General features: G+C 65.2%; 3 protein-coding genes across 3 annotated transcripts; 1 reads left to right on the top strand and 2 right to left on the bottom strand.

Moving 5' to 3' along the window:
* The first annotated feature begins 161 nt into the window (after window positions 1-161).
* On the top strand, window positions 162-6,191 carry TRPT1 (tRNA phosphotransferase 1). The gene is given in 8 exon segments (XM_033083613.1): window positions 162-233; window positions 756-837; window positions 1,877-2,034; window positions 4,664-4,762; window positions 4,764-4,839; window positions 5,289-5,345; window positions 5,456-5,566; window positions 6,060-6,191. Coding segments are annotated over 8 exon segments (717 nt in total). The 5' UTR covers window positions 162-176; the 3' UTR covers window positions 6,137-6,191.
* Window positions 6,192-7,549: 1,358 nt separating this feature from the next.
* On the bottom strand, window positions 7,550-20,490 carry EHBP1L1 (EH domain binding protein 1 like 1). Its single transcript, XM_042780089.1, has 18 exons — window positions 20,461-20,490; window positions 19,396-19,488; window positions 17,675-17,770; window positions 17,348-17,401; window positions 16,389-16,561; window positions 14,674-14,805; window positions 14,521-14,587; window positions 14,061-14,209; window positions 13,510-13,558; window positions 12,910-13,413; window positions 12,496-12,734; window positions 12,357-12,429; window positions 12,091-12,123; window positions 10,959-11,064; window positions 10,571-10,670; window positions 10,248-10,321; window positions 7,882-7,996; window positions 7,550-7,637 (listed from the first exon to the last, which is right to left on the bottom strand). The coding sequence occupies exons 1-18, from the start codon at window positions 20,488-20,490 to the stop codon at window positions 7,550-7,552; spliced, it is 2,175 nt and encodes a 724-aa protein (XP_042636023.1).
* ZNRD2 (zinc ribbon domain containing 2) lies at window positions 20,464-22,760 on the bottom strand. The gene is made up of 4 exons (XM_033083483.1): window positions 22,680-22,760; window positions 21,823-21,935; window positions 21,559-21,642; window positions 20,464-20,850 (listed from the first exon to the last, which is right to left on the bottom strand). Exons 1-4 carry the CDS (start codon window positions 22,690-22,692, stop codon window positions 20,542-20,544), a joined length of 519 nt encoding a protein of 172 aa, XP_032939374.1. The 5' UTR covers window positions 22,693-22,760; the 3' UTR covers window positions 20,464-20,541.
* Window positions 22,761-23,016: the final 256 nt, after the last annotated feature.

Below are 23,016 nucleotides of genomic sequence, written 5' to 3' on the forward strand. Positions count from 1 at the left end.
TGATGCGGGGCGCGGTCACACAGGGAGATCACGTGCTGTGGGTGTGGTCACGTGACGCGTGAGCCGTTACACAGGGAGATCACGTGATGCGGGCGCGGCTATACAGGGAGATCACGTGATGCCGGCGCGGTTGCGTGGGGCGGTCACGTGATGCCGGCGCGGTCACGTGGCCCCGCATGGCGGGCGGGGGGGGCGCGAGCGCCGCCCAGCGGCGGCGGCGGCGGAAGGAGGAGGTTGGGGAGGGGGGACCCCAAAATTTTGGGGACGGGGGGACCCCAAGGAGGGTGGGGACACGGGGAGGGAGGCGGGGATAAAGATCGCGGAGGGGTGGGGGGGGGAGGAGGATCCCAGAGATTGAGGGAGGAGAGGGGAGTGGGGGACACCAAACGGGGGGGGACCCCAAGGATGGAGGGGGACACCCCAAGGAGAGAGGGAGACAGGAACCCCAAAAATGGAGGGCGGGGGACACGAATTCATGGAGGGGAGGGGAGGGAGCGGGAAGGACCCAAAGGGGAGGAGCCAAGGAGGGGGGGGACACGAGGGGGGTACCCCAAAGATGGGGGGAACACGAGGTGGGGACCCCAGGGTTGGGGGAGGACACAAAAATGGGGGGGGGACCCAAAAATGCATGAGGGAGATCCAGGTATTGAAGAGGGGGGGGGGGGAGATTTGAAGCTGAATTTGGGGAGGGGGTCCCCCGTGGTGGGGGGGGGGTGCCCAGGGTGGGTTGGGGTCACCCGTGGGACCCCCCCCAGGACCCCGGGGTGCGGCTCTCGAAGGCTCTGAGCTACGTCCTGCGGCACGGGGCTGCGGCCGAGGGGCTGCCCATGGGCCCGGGTGTGTGAGACCCCCAAAAAACCCTAAAAACCCCCAAAATCCCCTCAAAACCCACCCCAAAATCCCCTCAAAATCCACCCCAAAATCCCCCTCAGCCGCCCTCCCCTGGCCCGAGACCCCCAAACTACTCAAGGAACCCACCAAGAGTCTGCTGGCACCCCCAAATCCACCCCAAAATGCCCAATGGGGTTCCCAAAACACCCACCAGGACCCCCAGCTCACCCTCGAATATCCCCTGGGACCCCCCCAAATGCCCCCAACCACCCCGAAATGTCCCCTGAGACACAACAAATACCCTCTGAGACCCCTCAAATCCCACCAAATGCCTTTTGGGACACCTCAGATGGCCCCTGGGACCCCTCAGATCCCGCCAAATGTCGCCTGGGACACCCCAGATGCCTTTTAGGACACCCCAAATACCCTTTGGGACCCCTCAAATCCCCCCAGATGTCCTCTGGGACCTCTTAAATCGCCCCAAATGCCCCCAGGTACCCCCTGGGACATCCCAAATACCTTTGGGACCCCTCAAATCCTCCCCAAATGCCCCCTGGGACCTCTTAAATCGCCCCAAATGCCCCCTAGGGCACTCCAGCTGCCCCCTGGGACCCTCAAATCCCCCCAAATACCTTTTGGGACCCCCCTAGATGCCCCCTGGGCATTTCAAATTCCCTCAGGTGCCGCCCTGGGACACCCCAAATACCCTTTGGGACCCCTCAAATCCCCCCAAATACCTTTTGGGACACCCCAGATACCCCCTGGGACCCTCAAATCCCCCCAAATGTCACCTGGGACACCCCAAATACCCTCTGGGACCCCTCAAATCCCCCCAGGTGCCCCCTAGGACACCCCAAGTACCCTTTGGGACCTCTCAAATCCCCCCCAAATGTCCTCTAGGACCCCTCAAATCCCCCAAATACATTTGGGCCCCCCCAGATGTCCCTGGGACCCCTCAAATCCCCCCAAATACCTTTTGGGACCCCCTGGGACCCCCCCCCCCCAAGGCCCTGACGGGGGTCTCGGGGGGTTTTTGGGGGCTCAGACGGTTTTGTGGAGGTGGGGGCTCTGCTGCGGCTGCGGCGCTTCGCGGGGGTCTCGGAGGGGGACGTGCGCAGGGTGGTGGCCGCTGACCCCAAAGGTCGCTTCGCCCTCCGGCCCGACCCGCTGAGGGTGAGAGCGAACCAGGGACACTCCCTGCCGGTGAGGAAGGGGCTCCGGGGGGGCTGGGGAGGGGTTTGGGGGGGTCCCCGAGAGGATTGGGGGGGCTGGGGAGTGGATTGGGGGGGCTGGAGAGAGGTTTGGGGGGATTTAGGGGGGATTTGGGGGGGGTCCCCGAGGGGTTTGGGGGGGTCCCCGAGGGGATTGGGGGAGCTGGGGAGGGGTTTGGGGGGATCCTCGAGGGGTTTGGGGGGTGGGGAGGGATTTGGGGGGGGTCCTCGAGGGGATCGGGGGGGTGGGGAGGAGTTTGGGGGGACTGGGGAGGGGTCTGGGGAGTGGATTGGGGGGGCTGGAGAGGGGTTTGGGGGGATTTATGGGGGATTTGGGGGGTCCCCGAGGGGTTTGGGGGGGGTCCTCAAGGGGATTTGGGGAGCTGGGGAGGGGTTTGGGGGGGTCCTCAAGGGGATTTGGGGAGCTGGGGAGGGGTTTGGGAGGGATTTGGGGGGGCTGGGGAGGGGATTGGGGGGAGTTATTTGGGATTTGGGGAGGTCCCCGAGGGGTTTGGGGGAGCTGGGGAGGGGTTTGGGGGGATCCTCGAGGGGTTTGGGGGGTTGGGGAGGGATTTGGGGGGGGGTCCTCGAGGGATTGGGAGGTCTGGGAAGGGGTTTGGGGGAGGTTGTGGGGGATTTTGGGAGCTGAGGAGGGGTTTGGGGGGATCCTCGAGGGGATTTGGGGAGGGTTTGGGAAAGATTTGGGGGGGTTATGGGAGATTTGAGGGGTCCCTGAGGAGATTGAGGGGGCTGGGGAGGGGTTTGGGAGCGGTTATTGGAAATTTGGGGGAATTTATGGGAGATTTTGGGGATCCCCGAGGGAACTGGGGGGGTTTATAGGGGATTTCGAGGGATTTGAGGGGGTTCTGGGGGAATTAGGGGGGCTGGGGAGGGGATTTGGGGCATCCTGGGTGTGATTTGGGGAATTTTAGGTGGGATTTTGAGTGCCCAGAGAGGGATTTTAGGCTCCTGGCTTGGATTTGGGGAATTTCGGGTGGGATTTTGGGAATCCCGGGTGTGATTTGGAGATACCGGGATGGATTTTGGGAATCTCGGATGGGATTTGAAGAGCCCGGCTTGAATTTTGGAGCTCCCGGGATGGATTTTGGGGATCCCGGGATGGATTGCGGGGGATCCCGGCTGGGATTTGAAAATGTCGGGTTGAATTTTGGGGATCCCGGGATGGATTTCGGGGCTCCTGGGATGGATTTTGGGAATCCCGGGTGTAATTTGGAGATACCGGGATGGATTTTGGAGATCCCGGATGGGATTTGGGAATCCCGGGATGGATTTTGGGGATCCCGGGTAGAATTTTGGAAATCCCGGGTGTGATTTGGGGATCCCGGGATGGATTTTGGGAATCTCGGATGGGATTTGAAGATCCCGGCTTGAATTTTGGAGCTCCCGGGATGGATTTGGGAATCCCGTCTGGGATTTTGGAGCTCCCGGGATGGATTGCGGGGGATCCCGGCTGGGATTTGAAAATGTCGGGTTGAATTTTGGGGATCCCGGGATGGATTTCGGGAATCCCGGGTGTAATTTGGAGATACCGGGATGGATTTTGGAGATCCCGGGTTGGATTTTTGGGATCTCGGCTGGGATTTTGGGGATCCCGGGATGGATTGCGGGGGATCCCGGCTGGGATTTGAAAATGTCGGGTTGACTTTTGGGGATCCCGGGTGGGATTTGGAGATACCGGGATGGATTTCGGGGATCTCGGATGGGATTTGGGAATCCCGGGATGGATTTTGGGGCTCCCGGGTTGAATTTTGGGGCTCCCGGGATGGATTTCGGGGATCTCGGATGGGATTTGGAGATCCCGGATTAGATTTTGGGGATCCCGGGATGGATTTCGGGGATCTCGGATGGGATTTGGAGATGCCGGGTTGAATTTTGGGGATCCCGGATTGGATTTTGGGGCTCCCGGGATGGATTCTGGGGATCCTGGGTGTGATTTGGAGATCCCAGGTTGGATTTTGGGAATCTCGGATGGGATTTGGGGATCCCGGCTTGAATTTTGGAGCTCCCGGGATGGATTTGGGAATCCCGGGATGGATTGCGGGGGATCCCGGCTGGGATTTGAAAATGTCGGGTTGAATTTTGGGGATCCCGGGATGGATTTCGGGGCTTCTGGGATGGATTTTGGGAATCCCGGGTGTAATTTGGAGATACCGGGATGGATTTTGGAGATCCCGGATGGGATTTGGGAATCCCGGGATGGATTTTGGGGATCCCGGGTTGAATTTTGGAAATCCCGGGTGTGATTTGGAGATACTGGGATGGATTTTGGGAATCTCGGATGGGATTTGAAGATCCCGGCTTGAATTTTGGAGCTCCCGGATTGGATTTTGGGGCTCCCGGGATGGATTTTGGGGATCTCGGATGGGATTTGGAGATGCCGGGTTGAATTTTGGGGATCTCGGATTGGATTTTGGGGATCCTGGGTGTGATTTGGAGTTCCCAGGTTGGATTTTGGGAATCTTGGATGGGATTTGTGGATCCCAGGTTGAATTTTGGGGATCCCGGGATGGATTGCGGGGGATCCCCGGATGGATTTTGGGAATCCCGGGCTGGATTTCGGGGGTCGCGGCTGCTCCAGGGGCTGTGTCCGGGGGTCGCAGGTGCCAGAGCTGGAGCTGACCCCCCTGCTGACCCCCGGGGCGCTGCCCCCGACCCTCGCCCACGGCACCCGGCGCCGCCTGTGGGGCGCGATCCGGGCGGGGGGGGCTGCGCCCCATGGGCCGCCAGCACCTGCACCTGGCGGGGGGGCTGCCCGGGGACCCCGGGGTGCGCAGTGGTGAGTGACCCCCCCCTAAAAATCCTCCTAGGGACACCCCAAAACCCCCCGAGATCCCAAAACCCCCCCGAGATCCGGAGACCCCCACCCCAACCTGCTGGGGGACGCCGGGGTGTGCAGCAGTGAAAAAAAAACCCAAAAGCCGCCCCCCAAAAACTCCCCAAACTCAGCAAGGACCCCCCAAGCCCCCCAAGGACTCCCCCAAAATTCCCAAACCCCCCAAAGACTCCCCCAAAATTCCCAAACCCCCTAAAATTTCCAAACCCCCCAAAATCCCCAAACCTTTCGGAACACCCAAATCTTCCCCAAATCCTCTTGAGCCCCCCAAATCCTTTTCTAGAATCCTTCAAACACCTCAGATCTTTCTTGAGACCCCCCAAACCTCCCTCCCAAGCCCTTCAGGACCCCCCAAATCCCCCAGGACCCCCCCCAAATCCCCCTCCCCACAGGGATGAGGTCGGACTCGGAGATCGCCATCATCATCGACGGCCCCCGGGCGCTGGCTGGTGAGGGGAGGATCCCGATTTTTGGGGAGTTCCCGATATTTTGGGGGGGTCCCCGATGTTTGGGGGTCCCCCCCGATGTCGGTGTGACCCCCCCGACCCCTCCCCCACAGACGGGATCCCCTTTTTCCGCTCGGCCAACGGGGTGATCCTGACACCGGGGGACGCCCAGGGCTGCGTCCCCCCCAAATATTTCCTGCGGGTTCTGCAGCTGCGGCCGCACCGTGAGGGGGGGGACCCCAAAATTTGGGAGGGGAGGGGGCTCAGGGGGGTTTGGAGGGCAAGGGTCTCAGGGGGTTTGGGGGGGAACCCCAAAAATTGGGGGGGGTCAAAGGGTTTGGGGGATTATTCAGGAATTTGGGGAGGGATCACGAAGTTGGGGGTGTGGGGAGGTTCAGGGGTTGGGGGGGGACCCCAAAAGTGGGGAGGGGTCGTGGGGGGGATGCAGGGATTTGAGGGGGACCCCCAAAACCTGGGGGGGGGGGTCGTGGGGGGCGGGGGGACCCCAAAACCTGGTGGGGGTCGTGGGTGGAGACTCGGGGGTTTGAGGGGGACCCAAAACTGGGGGTTGGTTTGGGGAGCTGAGGGGGGGTCTCAGGATTTGGGGGATTTTGGGGGGTCTGGGATTGGGAGTGGGGGGGTCAGGGGTTGTGGGGGGTCGGGATTTGGGGGTCCCGTTGCCATGACAACAGCTCCTCGATTTCCCCCCCCCCACAGGGTGTGAGCTGCCTCTGGACGGGCCCTGGGACGAGGGGGGGGAGAGACCCCCGGACGAGGATTTGGGGGGGGTCTGAGCCCTCCCCCAAGAATTTGGGGGTCCACACGCACCAATAAACCCCCCAAACACCACGAGAGGGTCTCGAGTGTCACATGGAGGGGGTCAGACCTGAATCCCCCTCCCCAACAACACCCGCAGGGACCCAGGAACCTCGCAGTCCCTCCCAGTCCCTCCCAGTTCCATCCCAGTCCCCAATGTCCCCCTTCCCTGTGTCCCCCCTACCCCGCTCCCCTCCTCGGGGGGCTCCTTTGGGGTCTCTGGTTGGTGCGGCTGCTTTGGGACCTGCTCGGGGGTTTCTATTCTTTGGGGGAGTGTGAGACAACGCGTGTTTATCTGCTCGTGGTTCTCGCCGTGGGTCTCCAGCAGCGACTGGGACACACAGGGGTGTCACCGCGGTGTCCCGCGGGCTGCCACGCGAGCCCCCCGCCCCACGCGAACCACCCCCCCCAGGCGTGACCCCCCCACCCGAGCCCCACGACCCGAGCCCCCCCCACGCGAGCACCCCCCACTCGAGATCCCCCAACGCGTGACCCCCCCACTTGTGACCATCCCACACGGGTTTCTACGCATTTTTTTCCACGCGAGTTTTTTCCACGCGAGTTTTTTCCACGCGAGATTTTCCACGCGAGATTTTTCCACGCGAGATTTTTCCACGCGTGTTTATTCCACGCGAGTTTTTTTCCACGCGAGTTTTTTTTCCACGCGAGTTTTTTCCACGCGTGTTTTTTCCACGCGAGTTTTTTCCACGCGAGTTTTTTTTCCACGCGAGTTTTTCCACGCGTGTTTTTTCCACGCGAGATTTTTCCACGCGTGTTTTTTCCACGCGAGTTTTTTCCACGCGTGTTTTTTTCCACGCGTGTTTTTTTCCACGCGAGTTTTTTTCCACGCGAGTTTTTTCCACGCGTGTTTTTTCCACGCGAGTTTTTCCCCACGCGTGTTTTTCCACGCGAGTTTTTTCCACGCGAGTTTTTTCCACGCGTGTTTTTTCCACGCGAGTTTTTCCCCACGCGAGATTTTTCCACGCGAGTTTTTTCCACGCGAGTTTTTTCCACGCGAGTTTTTTTCCACGCGAGTTTTTTCCACGCGAGTTTTCCGGGACCCACAAGCACCCACAAACCCCCCCGAACACCACGAGAGGGTCACGAGCGTCACATGGGGGGGTCAGACCTGAATCCCCCTCCCCAAAAACACCCGCAGGGACCCAGGAACTCCCCGGTCCCTCCCAGTCCCACCCAGTCCCTCCCAGTCCCTCCCAGTGCCCCAAATCGGATTTCACACAGAAAATCTCTTTTATTGTCGCCTCCGCTGGGCTCCCGCGGGGGTGCTGGGGGGGAATTTGAGGGTCCCGGGGATTTTTGGGGTCCCGGGGGGTCCCGGGGATTTTTGGGGTCCCGGGGATTTTTGGGGTCCCGCGGGTCCCGGGGGTCCCTCAGCAGATCCCGCACGTTTCCCTGCGGCCGAAGCGGCGGCGCCGAGGGTCGAGGCTCCGCTCCAGCTCCTCATCCTCCTCCTGCGCCCTGCGGGGGTCGGGGGGCTTCGGGGAGGGCGGGACCCCGGGAAAATCCCCCCGGGCTTCCCCCACGATCCCCCCGAACCTTCCCCATCCACCCCAAAACCCCCGGAGAGCCCCAAACCCCCCCAGGATCTCCCCGCGTCACCCCCCAAATCCCTGTCGGGACCCCCCCCAAATCCCCCGGGACCCCCCCAAAAGCCCCGGGACCCCTCCCCGGTGTCCCCCCGGTGTCCCCCCGGTGTCCCCACCTGGTCTCGCGGCGGTGCCGGTCCCGCACCAGCCGGTCCCGCCGGTTCACCAGTGCCACCAGTTCCTCCAGTAAGAGCTGCTCGCGCTGGCGCTGGGCCGGGGGCTTCTGCCACTCTGGGGGGGTCCCCAAATGTCCCCCAAAGGTCCGCAAAGCTCTTTGTCATCCCCCCGCGATCCCTCCTTCTGTGCCCGGCTTCCGCCGTGTCCCCAAATGTCCCCAAGCGTTCCCGAGGTCCCGCCCGATGTCGCCGCCGTGTCCTCTCCACTCCCGGTGTCCCCAAATGTCCTCCCCCTATCCCCAATGTCCCCTTCCCACCCTTTGTCCTCCCTGTCCCCAATGTCCCCAATGTCCCCCCGTCCTTCCCTGTCCTCGATGTGTCCCCAGTGTCCCACCCAATGTCCCCAAAGTCCCCCCGCTCTGTCCCCAGCATTCCCCGGCAATTCCCGTCCCCGTTCCCGGTGTCCCCCTTTTCCCATCTCTATCCCCAATGTCCCGCCATCCCCAGTGTCCCCGCTCTGTCCCCAATGTCCCTCCACCCCCAGTGTCCCCTCGCTGTCCCCTCGCTGTCCCCAGTGTCCCCTCGCTGTCCCCTCTCTGTCCCCAGTGTCCCCCTGTCCCCAATGTCCCCCCGCTCTGTCCCCAGCATTCCCCGGCAATTCCCGTCCCCGTTCCTCGTGTCCCCCTTTTCCCATCTCTGTCCCCAGTGTCCCGCCACCCCCAGTGTCCCCCTGTCCCCAGTGTCCCCCGTTCTGCCCCCGGCATCCCCCCCGGTAATTCCCGTCCCCGTTCCCCGCGTCTCCCTTTTCCCATCTCTATCCCCAATGTCCCGCCATCCCCAGTGTCCTCGCGATGTCCCCAATGTCCCGCCATCCCCAGTGTCCCCTCGCTGTCCCCAGTGTCCCCTCGCTGTCCCCAGTGTCCTCCTGTCCCCAGTGTCCACCCCTCTGTCCCCAGCGTCCCCCCCGGTAATTCCCGTCCCCGTCCCCGCGTCCCCCTTTCCCCATCCCTGTCCCCAATGTCCCGCCATCCCCAGTGTCCTCTCGCTGTCCCCAGCGTCCCCCTGTCCCCAGTGTCGCACCCAATGTCCCCAATGTCCCCCCCGCTCTGTCCCCAGCATTTCCCGGTAATTCCCGTCCCCGTTCCCCGTGTCCCCCTTTCCCCATCTCTGTCCCCAGTGTCCCGCCACCCCCAGTGTCCCCGCTCTGTCCCCAATGTCCCGCCACCCCCAGTGTCCCCTCGATGTCCCCTTGCTGTCCCCAGTGTCCTCCTGTCCCCAATGTCCCCCGTTCTGCCCCCGGCATCCCCCCCGGTAATTCCCGTCCCCGTTCCTCGCGTCCCCCTTTTCACATCTCTGTCCCCAATGTCCCGCCATCCCCAGTGTCCCCTCACTGTCCCCAGTGTCCCGCCATCCCCAGTGTCCCCTCGCTGTCCCCAATGTCCCACCCAATGTCCCCAACGTCCCCCGCTCTGTCCCCAGCATTTCCCGGTAATTCCCGTCCCCGTTCCCCGTGTCCCCCTTTTCCCATCTCTGTCCCCAATGTCCCGCCATCCCCAGTGTCCCCGCGATGTCCCCAGTGTCCCGCCACCCCCAGTGTCCTCTCGCTGTCCCCTCGCTGTCCCCAGTGTCCCCCTGTCCCCAATGTCCCCCGCTCTGTCCCCAGCATCCCCCCCCGGCAATTCCCGTCCCCGTCCCCGCGTCCCCCTTTTCCCATCTCTGTCCCCAGTGTCCCGCCATCCCCAGTGTCCCCTCGCTGTCCTCTCGCTGTCCCCAGCGTCCCCCTGTCCCCAGTGTCGCATCCAATGTCCCCAATGTCCCCCCCCGCTCTGTCCCCAGCATTTCCCGGTAATTCCCGTCCCCGTTTCCCCGCGTCCCCCTGCCACCCGCTCTGTCCCCAATGTCCCGCCATCCCCAGTGTCCCCACGCTGTCCCCTCGCTGTCCCCAGTGTCCCCTCGCTGTACCCAGTGTCCCCTCGCTGTCCTCAGTGTCCCCCTGTCCCCAATGTCCACCCCTCTGTCCCCAGCGTCCCCCCCGGTAATTCCCGTCCCCGTTCCCCGTGTCCCCCTTTTCACATCTCTGTCCCCAATGTCCCGCCACCCCCAGTGTCCCCTCGCTGTCCCCTCGCTGTCCCCCTGTCCCCAGTGTCCTCTCGCTGTCCCCAATGTCCTGCCATCCCCAGTGTCCCCGCGATGTCCCCTCGCTGTCCCCAGTGTGTCCCCCCTCTGTCCCCAGCATTTCCCGATAATTCCCGTCCCCGTTCCCCGCGTCCCCCTTTTCATATCTCTGTCCCCAATGTCCCGCCACCCCCAGTGTCCCCTCGCTGTCCCCTCGCTGTCCCCAGTGTCCCCTGTCCCCAGTGTCGCACCCTCTGTCCCCAGCAGCCCCCGCAGTTCCCGGCTCAGCAGCTCAAAGCGCCGCTCCAGGTCCCGCTCCTGCGCCCTGGGGGTGACACGAGGGGACAAAAGGGACAAGGAGGGGACAAGGAGGGGACAAGGAGGTGTCACCAGAGCTGGCAGAGCCACCCCCCAGTGTCCCCAGTGTCCCCAGTGTCCCCTCGCGGCAGCCGGAGCCGGTCCCGCCGCGCTGGGAGGGAACAGGGAGGGGACATGGAGGGGACACGGAGGGAGGGTGGCGATGTCCCCGCGGTGTCCCCGCGGTGTCCCCGCGATGTCCCCGCTGTCCCCTCACAGCAGCTGCAGCTGGTCCTGTCGCCGCACCAGCAAATTCCGCTGCTGCACCAGCGCGAACCAGTCCCGGAGCAGCCGCTCCTCACGGGCGGGGTCCGCGCCTGGGGACACGGGGACATTGGGGACATTGGGGACACTGGGGGACACTGGGGGACCTGGGGACATTGGGGACACTGGGGACATGGGGAATATTTGGTGTATTGGGGAGAACGGGGACATTGGGGACAGCAGGACATTGGAGACTTGGGGGACATTAGGGTGACATGGGGACATGGGGGGACATTGGGGACATCGGGGATATCGTGGGTTGCGTGTCCCCGGTGTCCCACTGTCGCCATGATGTCCCCAATGTCCCCGCTGTCCCCCGAGTGTCCCCAATGTCCCCTCACCGCTCTCCATCAGCGCTCGCAGTTCCCGCTCCAGCGCCGGGGCCTGAGCGTCCAACCGGGCCTGGTCCTGCTCCAGGGCCACCAGCTCTGCTGCCACCCACTGTCCCTGTCACCAGGGACACCGTGTCACACCCAGGGCCACCAGCTCTGCTGCCACCCACTGTCCCTGTCACCGGGACACGGGGACACCGGGTCACACTGCCACCCACTGCCCCTGCCACCCACTGTCCCTGTCACGGGGACACTGTGTCACACCCAGGGCCACCAGCTCTGCTGCCACCCACTGTCCCTGTCACCGGGACACGGGGACACCGGGTCACACTGCCACCCACTGTCCCTGTCACCGGGACACGGGGACACCTGTGTCACCCCCAGGGCCACCCACTGTCCCTGTCACGGGGGACACGGGGACACCGGGTCACACTGTCACCCACTGCCCCAGGGCCACCCACTGTCCCTGTCACGGGGACACGGGGACACCGTGCCACCCCCAGGGCCACCCCCAGAGCCACCCACTGTCCCTGTCACCGGGGACACCGTGTCACCCCCCAGGGCCATCCCCAGGGCCACCCACTGTCCCCTGTCACGGGGACACGGGGACACCTGTGTCACACCCAGGGCCACCTCCAGGGCCACCAGCTCTGCTGCCACCCACTGTCCCTGTCACCGGGACACGGGGACACCGGGTCACACTGCCACCCACTGTCCCTGTCACCGGGACACGGGGACACCTGTGTCACCCCCAGGGCCACCCACTGTCCCTGTCACGGGGGACACGGGGACACCGGGTCACACTGTCACCCACTGCCCCAGGGCCACCCACTGTCCCTGTCACGGGGACACGGGGACACCGTGCCACCCCCAGGGCCACCCCCAGAGCCACCCACTGTCCCTGTCACCGGGGACACCGTGTCACCCCCCAGGGCCATCCCCAGGGCCACCCACTGTCCCTGTCACGGGGACACGGGGACACCTGTGTCACACCCAGGGCCACCTCCAGGGCCACCAGCTCTGCTGCCACCCACTGTCCCTGTCACCGGGGACACCGTGACACCCCCAGGGCCACCCCCACTGTCCCTGTCCCCTACGGGTGTCCCTGCCCTCCCGCAGTGTCCCCACTGTCCCCCCTTACCCCGCTCTCCTCCTCGGGGGGCTCCGGGGGCTCCTTTGGGGTCTCTGGGGGGGGGAGGGGACACGGGGGTGACCCCAAATCCCCCCCACTGGGGGGGTCCCACGGCCCCGCCCCCCCCGCGCCCCCCCAGCGCTCACCGGAGGGGGGAGGGGCGGGGGGGGTCCCTGGGGGGGTCCTGACGTCACCCTGGGGAGAGAGGGGGGGTCAGGGGGGGTTGTCTCACCTCGGGGGGGGTCTCAGGGGGGTTCTGGGGGGGGGGGTCTCACCTTCAGGGGGGGGTCCCGGCCCCTCCCCGAGCGCCGGCGCCGCAGGTCGGGGTCCCGCAGGCGGGAGAGGCTCCTGGACCGGGGGGGGGGCGTGGGGAGACCCCCCCCAATTCCCCCGCGCCGGGGGAGGGGCCCGGACCCAGCCGAGACCCCCCCAAAGGAGGGGGAGGGGTCCTGGGGGGACCCCCCCTCAATGGGGCCGAGCTGGGGGTCCCGGGGGGGGCCGAGGTGGGGGGACCCCCCCTCCAAAATGTTAATTTGAGGGTCCCGGGGGGGCTCCCCCTGCTCCGTGTCCATCTGGGGGGGCTCTGGGGGGGGCTCTGGGGGTCCCCCCTCGGTGACGCTGATTTGGGGGTCCGGGGGGGTCCCGGTTTGGGTCTGGGGGTCCCGGGGGGGGCTCCTGGGGGTCGCTGGAGCCACTGGGGGGGTCTGGGGGGGTCCCCGGGGGGGGCGTTTGGGGTTCCCCCTCAGTGACGTCACTCTGTGGTGCTGGGGGTGTCCCCCCCTCGGTGACGTCACTCCGGGGGTCAGGGGGATTCCCCGGGGGGGTCACTTGGGGTTCCCCCTCAGTGACGTCACTCTGGGGGTCCGAGGGTGTCTCCGGGGAGTTCATTTGGGGTTCCCCCACGATGACGTCACTCTGTGGTTCCGGTGGTGTCCCCCCCTCGGTGACGTCACTCCGGGGGCGCGGGGGGATCCCTGGGGGGGTCACTTGGGGTCCCCCATCGGTGACGTCACTCCGGGGGTCAGGGGGTGTCTCCGAGGGGGTCTCCGGGGGGTCAATTTGGGGTCCCCCATCGGTGACGTCACTCCGGGGGTGCGTGGGGGTCTCCGGGGGTTTCATTTGGGATTCCCCCACGATGACGTCACTCTGCGGTTCCGGGAGTGTCCCCCCCTCAGTGACGTCACTCCGGGGGCGCGGGGGGGTCCCCGGGGGGGTCCCCAGGAGCGCGCGGACCTGGCTGAGGAAGGTCATGACCCCCAGCGGGTCGGGGGTCTCCATGTCCGAGGGGTCCAGGAGCCGCGGGACCCCCAGGGCGGCGAAGGCGTCAAAAGCCTGGGGGGGGGGGGGGAGGGGCACAGAGGGGGGAGGGGGGGTCAAGGGGGGGGAGACCCCCAACCCCCCAACCCCCCCCAGCCCCCCCCCACGCACCCGTTTGTTGTTGCCCCGGTGGTCCCGGGGGTCCAGGGCGTCAAAATCGCTGAGGGGGGGGGAAGAGAAATTTGGGGAGGGGGCTTTGGTCACTGTGGGGGTCTCCAAGTGACACAGCCCCTCCCCCAAACCCAAGGACCCCCAAAAATAATCCCGGGGTGTCCCCCCCACCCATGGGTGCCCCCTCCCCATTCATTCCCACCCCGGATGTCCCCCCCAAACCCCCCCAGGACCCCCCAAATCCCCCTCAAGCCCCCCTAAACCCCCCCCAAATCCCCCCAGGACCCCCCAGGACCCCCCCAGGACCCCCCAAATCCCCCTCAAGCCCCCCCTAAACCCCCCCCAAATCCCCTCCCAGGACCCCTCACCCCCCCCCAAACCCCCCCGGACCCCCCCAGGACCCCCCAGGACCCCCTAAATCCCCATCAAGCCCCCCCCAAAAACCCCCCCGTGTCCCCTTCAGGACCCCCCCCACACCCCCCTGAAGCCCCCAGGACCCCCCAAATCCCCTCCCCTCCCCCCGTTTCCCCCCCCCCGCGCCCCCCCCTCACATTTCCTGGGGTCTCAGCCGGTGCAGGAGGGCGCAGAACCCCAACCCGCTGCTCCAGGACCCCCCGAAATCGGTGACGGCGACCCCCGGGTACCCGGCCGTGACCCCCCGGCACCAGGCCAGGAGCGCCCCGCGACCCCCGGGGGGGCCCTGGGGGGGGACAGGGGGGAGGGGGGGGTCAGCCAGAGACACCCCCCAGCCCCAAAATGGGGAGGGGGGAACATCCCAAACACCCCCCCACCCCCCCCCTTTATCGGGGACCCCTCCTCACCCAGCGCCCCCAAACCCCCGGGGGGGGTCTCAGCACCCCCAAGGCCCCCAGACCCAAATTGGGGAGGGGGTTAAATCAGCCCCCACCCCCCCCCCCCCAAATCCCCCCCCAACCACGGTGACCCCACCCCCAAATTTCCCCTCCCCCCCCTCCCCAATCCAGGGGTCCCCCACCCCCCCCCCCCACTCACCGCGGTGATTTTGGGGGGGGGCTCCGCGTCCCCTCCCGGCTCTGGGGGGTCCCTCGGTGTCCCCAAACTGGGGGGGGGCGCTGGGGGGGAGAAGGCGATCAGGGACCCCCAGAGACACCGTGGGGACACTCTGGGGACACTTTGGGGACTCACCCGGGGGTGCGGGGGGGGCGCCCCCCGCCCTGTGCGCCCCCCCCCTCATCCTCGGGGTCACTCTCGAAGTCCCCCAGGTCGGCCACGTCCCCCGGGGGGCTCAGGCTGGTGACACTCTGCATGTCCTCGTCCCTGGGGGGAGGGTGACAGTGTCCCCAAGGGGGTCCCCAAGGCTCCTCCCAGCCCCAGTGGGGACCCCCCGATGTCCCCAAGAGCCCCCCCCGAATCTTCCCACGGACAGCGAATGGCCCGAAGTTCCTCAATGTCCCCAATGTCCCCGTTGTCGCCATTCCATGTCCCCATTGTCCCCAGTGTCCCCATTGTTCCCAGTGTCCCCATGTCCCAAATGTCCCCATTACCCCCAGTGTCCCCATGTCCCCAGTGTCCCCATTCCCCCAACGTCCTCAATGTCCCCACTGTCGCCCTACCATGTCCCCAAGGTTCCAAGTGTCCCCAATGTCCCCAGTGTCCCCATGTCCCCATTCCCCCCAATGTCCCCAGTGTCCCCTCATTCCCCCCAGTGTCCCCAATGTCCCCGTTGTCACCATTCCATGTCTCCAATGTCCCCATTTCCCCCAATGTCCCCATGTCCCCCAGTGTCCCTCCAATGTCCCCAATGTCCCCCCAGTGTCCCCCCAGTGTCCCCCCAGTGTCCCCAGTGTCCCCATGTCTCCAATGTCCCCGTTGTCGCCATTCCACGTCCCCAATGTCCCCAATCCCCCCAGTGTCCTCAATGTCCCCAATGTCCCCAATGTCCCCATTAACCTCAATGTCCACACTGTCCCCAGTGTCCCCCCATTGTCCCCATTCCTCCAATGTCCCCATTCCCCCAGTGTCCCCCCATTGTCTCCAGTGTCCCCATGTCTCCACTGTCCCCATTCCCCCAACGTCCTCAATGTCCCCGTTGTCGCCATTCCATGTCCCCAAGGTTCCAAATGTCCCCGTGTCCCCAGCGTCCTCAATGTCCCCAATGTCCCCACTGTTCCCAGTGTCCCCATTTCTCCATTTCCCCAATATCCCCAATATCCCCATTGTCCCCATGTCCCCATTGTCCCCATTGTCCCCATGCCCCCATTGTCCCCATGCCCCCATTGTCCCCAGTGTCCCTCCAATGTCCCCAATGTCCCCCCAGTGTTCCCCCGTGTCCCCATTGCCCCACTGTCCCCAATGTCCCCATGTCCCCATTGTCCCCAATGTCCCCATGTCCCCATTGTCCCCAATGTCCCCTGTGTCCCCCCAGTGTCCCCCCAGTGTCCCCAGTGTCCCCATTCCCCCATTGTCCCCATGCCCCCATTGTCCCCAGTGTCCCTCCAATGTCCCCAATGTCCCCCCAGTGTTCCCCCGTGTCCCCATTGCCCCACTGTCCCCAATGTCCCCATGTCCCCATTGTCCCCAATGTCCCCATGTCCCCCCAGTGTCCCCATGTCCCCACTGTCACCATTCCCCCAATGTCCCCATTCTCCCAGTATCCCCAGCGTCCCCCCAGTGTCCCCATGTCCCCATTGTCCCCATTGTCCCCGCGTCCCCCCACTGTCCCCACTGTCCCCAGTGTCCCCATTGTCCCCGTGTCCCCCCACTGTCCCCAGTGTCCCCATTGTCCCCATTGTCCCCACTGTCCCCCCACTGTCCCCAGTGTCCCCATTGTCCCCACTGTCCCCCCAGTGTCCCCGTGTCCCCCCAGTGTCCCCATTGTCCCCAGTGTCCCCTGTCCGTACGTGGGGTGTCCCTCCATCAGGACGGTCCCGCGCAGCCGCAGCCGCAGCGTCGCCGTTGTCACCCTGCGTGTCCTGGGGCGCAGGGACAGGGACAGGGCGGTGTCCCCAACCCCCGCCAGGCTCCCCAGCTCCAGCGGCGCCGCGGCCACCACCGAGCGGTGACCCCGCGACTCCTGCGGGGACACGGGGGGGTCACGGCACGGGGGGACACTCGGGGACACCCAGAGACACCCAGGGGACACTCGGGGACACCCAGAGACACCCAGGGGACATCCAGAGACATCAGTGTCACCCCAGTGTCACCCCAGAGACATCTAGGGACACCCAGGGGACACCCAGAGACATCCAGGGGACACCAGTGTCACCCCAGAGATGTCTAGGGACACCCAGAGACACCCAGGGGACACTCAGGGACACCCCAGATACCTCAGTGTCACCTCAGTGTCACCCCAGAGACCCCAGTGTCACTCCAGTGTCACCCCAGTGTCACTCCAGTGTCATCCCAGAGACACCCAGAGACATCTAGGGGACACTTGGGGACACCCAGGGGACACCCAGAGACCCCAGTGTCACCTCAGAGACACCCAGTGACATCTAGGGACACCCAGGGGACACTCAGGGACACCCAGAGACCCCAGTGTCACCCCAGTGTCACCCCAGAGACACCCAGGGGACACTCGGGGACACCCAGGGATATCCAGGGGACATCCAGGGGACACCCAGAGACCTCAGTGTCACCTCAGTGTCACCCCAGAGACACCCGGGGGACCCCAGTGTCACCCACCCTGGGGGAGCCTGATGTCACCCAGGGACCCCAATGTCACCCCAGAGACCCCCAAGAGGACCCAAATGTCACCCAGGGACCCCCAGGGGACCCCAGTGTCACCCAAGGGGACCCCAGTGTCACCCAGGGACCCTCCCCCATCTCCCCCCCCCCCGTTTTTGGGGTCCCCCCTCACGTTGACCACGAGGAAGTTCCAGGATTTGTCATCGAAGGCGGCGGCCTGGGGGTCCTGGGGGGACGGGGGGGGGTCAGTGAGGGGGGGGGACACACGGGGGGGGGGTGGGGACATGAGGGGGGGGACACGGGGGGGTCCAAAAAACCCCGAGTGGGGTCGGGGGGGGTTTGAAGGAGGAAGGGGGGAGAGGACATGGGGGGTTCTCGGGGGGTCTGGGGGGGTCTGGGGGGACACACACGACACTGGGGGGGGTCTGGGGGGGTCTCGAGGGGTCTCGGGGACACACACGACACTGAGGGGGGGGGTCTCGGGGGGGTCCCCACTTACCCGGTACAGGGTCACGACCACCTCGAGGGTCTCGGGCACCACCCACACCACCATGCCCCGCTGCGGGTTCTGGATGCCCGGCTGCCACCTGCGGGGCTGCACCCCCCGTCAGAGACCCCCAAAATACCCCTGACCCCCCAAAAACAGCCCTGACCCCCCCAGCTGCCACCTGCGGGGCTGCACCCCCTGTCAGAGACCCCCGGGACCCCCCAAAAACACCCCTGACCCCCCGGCTGCCACCTGCGGGGCTGCACCCCCTGTCAGAGACCCCCGGGACCCCCCAAACCAACCCTGACCCCCCCAAACCATCCCAAACCAGTTCGGAACCCCCAGGGACCACCCCCCAAAATCATCCCTGACCCCCCGGGACCCCCCCCCGAGCCATCCGGGATGTTTAGAGACCCCCCCTAAAATCCGCCCAGGATCCCCCAAATACCCCTGAGACCCCCAAATCCCCCCGGAACCCCCAAAATCCCCCCAGGACCCCCCCAAAATCCGCCCAGGATCCCCCCCAAAATCCCCCCGGATCCCCTCAAATACCCCCGAGACCCCCCAAATACCCCTGACACCCCCCAAAATCCCCTCGGATCCCCCCCAAAATCCCCCCAGACCCACCTAAAATCCCCCAGGACCCCCCCAAAATCCTCCTGGACCCGCCCAAAATCCCTCCGGACCCCCCAAAATCCCCCTGGACTCCCTCAAATACCCTCGAGATCCCCCCCAAATCCTCCAGGACCCCCAAAATCCCCACGGACCCCCCCAAAATCCCCCAAGATCCCCACAAAAATCCCTCCAGACCCCCTCCAAATCCCCCGGATCCCCCTCAAAATCCCCCCGAGACCCCCCCAAAATCCCCCCGGACCCCCCCCCCAAATCCCCCAGGACCCCTCCCCACCTTGGAGCAGACCCTGCGGTGCCGCCGGCTCCACACCACGGTCAGTCTGTCGGGGGTCCTGGGGGGGCGGGGGGGGGGTCAGGACCCCCCCAAATTGACCCCTCCCTCCCCCAGGACCCCCAAAGTGACCCCCCCAAACTGAGCCTCCCTCCCCCTTCCCCACGACCCCCAAATCTCGCTCCCTCCCTTCCCCAAATTTCCCCCCCGCGGGACCCCCAAAATTCGCCCCCTCCCCTCCCCCACTCACCGAGGGGGGGTCGCGGCTAAATTTGGGGCCGGGGGGGGAAACCGGACACCCCCGGGGGGGGAGGGGCGGGATGGGAAGGGGGGGTTCCCCCCCTCCCCCCACCTCGGGTCTATTTTTAGCCCGACCCCATTTATGGAGATTTTTAACTCAAAATGAACCCGGCGAGGGGAATTTTGGGGGGGGGGTCTCGGTGGTTTTGGGGTGTCCTGGGGGGGTCCCAAAGGGATTTTGGGGGTCTGGGGGGGGTCCCATTGATTTGGGGGGGGTCTGAGGGGTTTGGGGTGTCCGAAGGTCTCGGGGTTTTTTTTTTGGGGGGGTCCCGCGGTTTTTTTGGGGGGGGTCTCAGAGGTTGGGGGGTTCCCGGGTGTGGGGAGGGGTTGGGGGATCCCTCCCCCACCCTTGGGGAGGGGTCTCAGAGGATTGAGGATCTCCGGGGGGGGGTCCCGCGATTATTTTGGGGGAAACCCATGAATTTAGGGGGGAATCCCGGAAGATTTGGGATCCCGCACAGATTTGGGGAGGGGTCCCGGGAGGTCAGGGGGGGTCTCACGGATTTGAGGGGGGGTCTCACTCACCAGCTGCCCCCCCCCCTCCACCAGCAGCTCCTCGAGGGTCGCCTCGAAGCGAACTTTGGCCGCGCGTTTCCCCGCGCGCTGCAGCCGCTTCCAGACGCTCCCCATGGGACCCCCGGGACCCCTCCCCAAATTCCTGACACCCCCAAAACCCCGCACAGCCCCTCCCCCACTCTCGGGACACACCGCCCCCCCCCCCCCCGGGACAGCGCCGGGATCGCGATCGGTCGCGACAGCTCCGGGCCCCCCCCACGGGCCCCGCCCGCAGGAAATCGGAGAGAGGGGGAGGGGCCGCCCCTCCCCCACCCCCCCCGGGTCACCAAATGTCCCCTCCCCCCCCCCGAGATGGTTTGGGGGTGATTTCGGGGTCAGATCGGAGCGTTTGAGGTTTCGGTTTTGCTTTGGCTCCGTCGCCGAATCGAAGCTTTGATGGCAAATTCCTTTTTATATCAAACCCTTTTTATATCAAACTTATTTTATATCAAATTTCTTTTATATCAAACCTTTTTATATCAAACTTATTTTATATCAAACCTTTTTATATCAAATTTATTTTATATCAAATGGATTTTATATCAAACTTCTTCTATATCAAATGGATTTTATATCAAACCCTTGAATATGAAATGTATTTTATAGCAAATCCTTTTTATATCCGATTTTTTATATCAAATCTCTTATATCAAAGGATTTCACCGATCCCGGGCTCTGATTTTTGTCCAGGAACTTTCCCGGAGGAAATCCCCAGGGTATTGATCTGTGTCAGGATCTATTGATCCTCTCCTGATCTATTGATCCATGTCGGGATCCATTGATTCTGCTCTGATTGATTGATCCTTGTTGGGATCGATTGATCCTCCCCAAATCCATTGATCCTCTCCAATCCATTGATCCTCCCGAATCCATTGATCCTCCCCCAATCCATTGATCCTCTCCAAATCCATTGATCCTGCCCAAATCCATTGATCCTTTCCCAATCCATTGATCCTCCCCCAATCCACTGACCCCCCCCAGACCCCCCAACCCTCCCCAAACCCCCAAATCCCCCCAACCCCCCCAAAAAACGCCAGACACGTTCGGGGGGGGCCACCACGGGCAGCATTTATGGCTCTCCAGCAGGATGGGGGGTCGGGAATTATTTTTGGGGGGGGTCTCACGATGTCGGGGGGGGCTGAGCCGCCCCACGGGGAGGGTCCAGAGCCTGCAGCCCCCCCAGGGCATCGGCACAAGCCCGGACGAGCAGGCAGAGCTGGGCGCTGCCCTCGGCCGAGGCCGTTCTCGGCAGCTCCTGCGCTGCCCAGAGCAGTTTCTGCAGCACCGCCTCCCGCGCCGCCCCCAGCGCGGCCGCCCCGCCCGTCCCGGTTCCAGCTCCGGTTCCGAGCCCGGCTCCGGTCCCGGGGGGTTCGGAGGGACCGGGGGGAGCCCCCCGGAAAGCGGCGGCCGCGCCCTCGCAGCGCTCGGGGCGGGGGGCGGCGGGGGAGGGGGCGGGGGGAGCTGGGGGAGGGGAGAGGGGGGAGTGAGGAGGGGAGAGGATGGGAACCCCCCCTCCTCAATTTGTGGTGATCTCAGGGGTTTGGGGGTTCCAAATCTTGAGGTTCCTCCCCCCCGTTCCCATCCTCACCCCCCCTCAATCTTCTCAGTTCTGGTCCGACCCAAAAATTCCCACCCCCTCCTCAAATTCCTGCTCGCTCCCATCCCACATTCGCATCCCCCCCCTCCCAATTCCCACCCCATCGCCCCCCAAAATCCACAATTCCCACCCCCAGCTCCATTTCCAGTCCCCCCAAATCCCCAATTCCCATTCCCAACCCCCCCAAATCCCCAATATTCCCCCCCAGCCCCGTTTCCAGCCCACCCAAATCCCCAATTCCCATTCCCAGCCCCCCAAATCCCCAATATTCCCCCCCAGCCCCATTCCCAGCCCCTCCAAATCCCCAGTTCTCATTCCTAACCCCCCCAAATCCCCAATATTCCCATCCCCAGCCCCATTCCCAGCCCCCCCCAAATCTCTAATTCCCATTCCCAGCCCCCCCAATTCATAATTCCCACCCCCAGCCCCATTCCCAGCCCCCCAAATCCCCAATATTCCCCCCCAGCCCCATTCCTAACCCCCCCAAATCCCCAATTCCCATTCCCAGCCCCCCCAAATCCCCAGTCCCGCCCCCCCGGCCGTACCGTGTCCCCCCCCGGGCCCCTCGGGGTCCTGGCAGGTCACACAGAGCAGCCGCTGCTCCTTGTCCTGCAGCAGAATGGTCTGGGGGGGGCACGGGGGGGTCACCAAGGGCTGGGACCCCCCCCCAGGAACCCCCAAATCCCCCGGGGGGGGCTCCCAGCTCCTCCCCCATCCCCCCGGTATCCCCCGTTCCCGACCCCTCCCCGTTCCCGAGGATCCCGGGGGGGGTCCCGGGGGGGTCCCGGTGTTTCCCCCGCTCACCCCGCATTTGGGGCAGGAGCTCCCCAACATTCGGTACCCCCGGAGCAGGAGCCCCCCCATGGCCCGGCTCGCTCGGTCCATTCGCTCCCGCCGCGCCTCGGCCTCGTCCGCGCCTGGGGGGGCAACGGGGGGGTCTCGGTTACCGGGGGAGGGTACTGGGGGGGTAATCGGTTACCGGGGGGGGCCCAAAACGAGGGGAGAGAAGGTTAAGGGGGCTTGGGGGGGGACTCGGAGGGCCACGGAGAGTTCCTGGGGTGGGCGGGGGAGTCCCGGGAGGGTCCCGGGGATGGGCGGGGGCTTCCAGGGATGGGTGGGAGGTCCCGGGAGGGTCCCGGGAAGGTCCCAAGGGTGGGCAGGGGGTCCCGGGAAGGTCCCGGGGATGGGCAGGGAGGCCCCGGGAAGGTCCCGGTGATGGGCGGGAGGTGCCGGGAGGGTCCCAGTGATGGGCGGGGAGTCCCGGGAAGGTCCCGGTGGTGGGCAGGGGGTCCCGGGGGTGGGAGGGGGAGTCTCGGGAGGGTCCCGGGGGTGGGCGGGGGGTCCCGGGGGTGGGAGGGGGAGTCTCGGGAGGGTCCCGGGGGTGGGCGGGGGGTCCCGGGGGTGGGAGGGGGAGTCTCGGGAGGGTCCCGGGGGTGGGCGGGGAGTCCCGGGAAGGTCCTGGTGATGGGCAGGGGGTCCCGGGAGGGTCCCAGTGGTGGGCGGGGGGTCCCGGGGGTGGGCAGGGGGTCCCGGGAAGGTCCCGGGGATGGGCGGGAGGGTCCCGGGGGTGGGCAGGGGGTCCCGGGAAGGTCCCGGTCCCGGTGGGGGTTCCAGGGTGACTCCCGTTGGTGAATGGGGGGGTCCCGGCGGTTCCCCAGCACCGTTCAGCGCCATGGTCGCTCCGGAGACGGCGTCGCACCGGAAGTGGCGTCACAAAAGCCACACAAGTCCGGGCAGAAACACGCGAGGGTGTGAAATAAGTTCCGGGCGGCAGAATAAATCCCACGGTGCGTGACTAAAATGGGACCGGGTCCCAATTCCGGGATAAATTTGCATAACCCCGCCCCTCACCTTCGGAAAGTTAATTTGCGGCTCGCGCGTTCAATTTGCATTCGCTCCGCCCCCTCCCGCCCCGAGCTGATTTGCATATTCCGCGCGGGAATTTAAACACGCCCCCGCAGGCACAGAAATTCGGGAACAGAAATTTGGTGAAAATTT

This window comes from Catharus ustulatus, chromosome 32 (genome assembly GCF_009819885.2).
Source record: "Catharus ustulatus isolate bCatUst1 chromosome 32, bCatUst1.pri.v2, whole genome shotgun sequence".
NCBI classification, from domain to species: Eukaryota; Metazoa; Chordata; class Aves; order Passeriformes; family Turdidae; genus Catharus; species Catharus ustulatus.

What these genes read in the sequence shown, in the direction of transcription:
- EHBP1L1 (XM_042780089.1), bottom strand. Translation starts at nt 20,490, where the DNA reads ATGCTGCCCGTGGTGGCCCCCCCCGAACGT. An exon ending in GCGAGCGCTGATGGAGAGCG is followed by an intron (nt 10,671 to 10,958) that starts GTGAGGGGACAT and finishes CCGTGTCCCCAG; the next exon opens with GCGCGGACCCCGCCCGTGAG. An exon ending in CGGCACCGCCGCGAGACCAG is followed by an intron (nt 7,638 to 7,881) that starts GTGGGGACACCG and finishes CGACCCCCGCAG; the next exon opens with GGCGCAGGAGGAGGATGAGG.
- ZNRD2 (XM_033083483.1), bottom strand. An exon ending in GCTCCTGCCCCAAATGCGGG is followed by an intron (nt 21,643 to 21,822) that starts GTGAGCGGGGGA and finishes TGCCCCCCCCAG; the next exon opens with ACCATTCTGCTGCAGGACAA. An exon ending in CCGGGGGGGGACACGGTACG is followed by an intron (nt 20,851 to 21,558) that starts GCCGGGGGGGCG and finishes GCCGCCCCCCGC; the next exon opens with CCCGAGCGCTGCGAGGGCGC.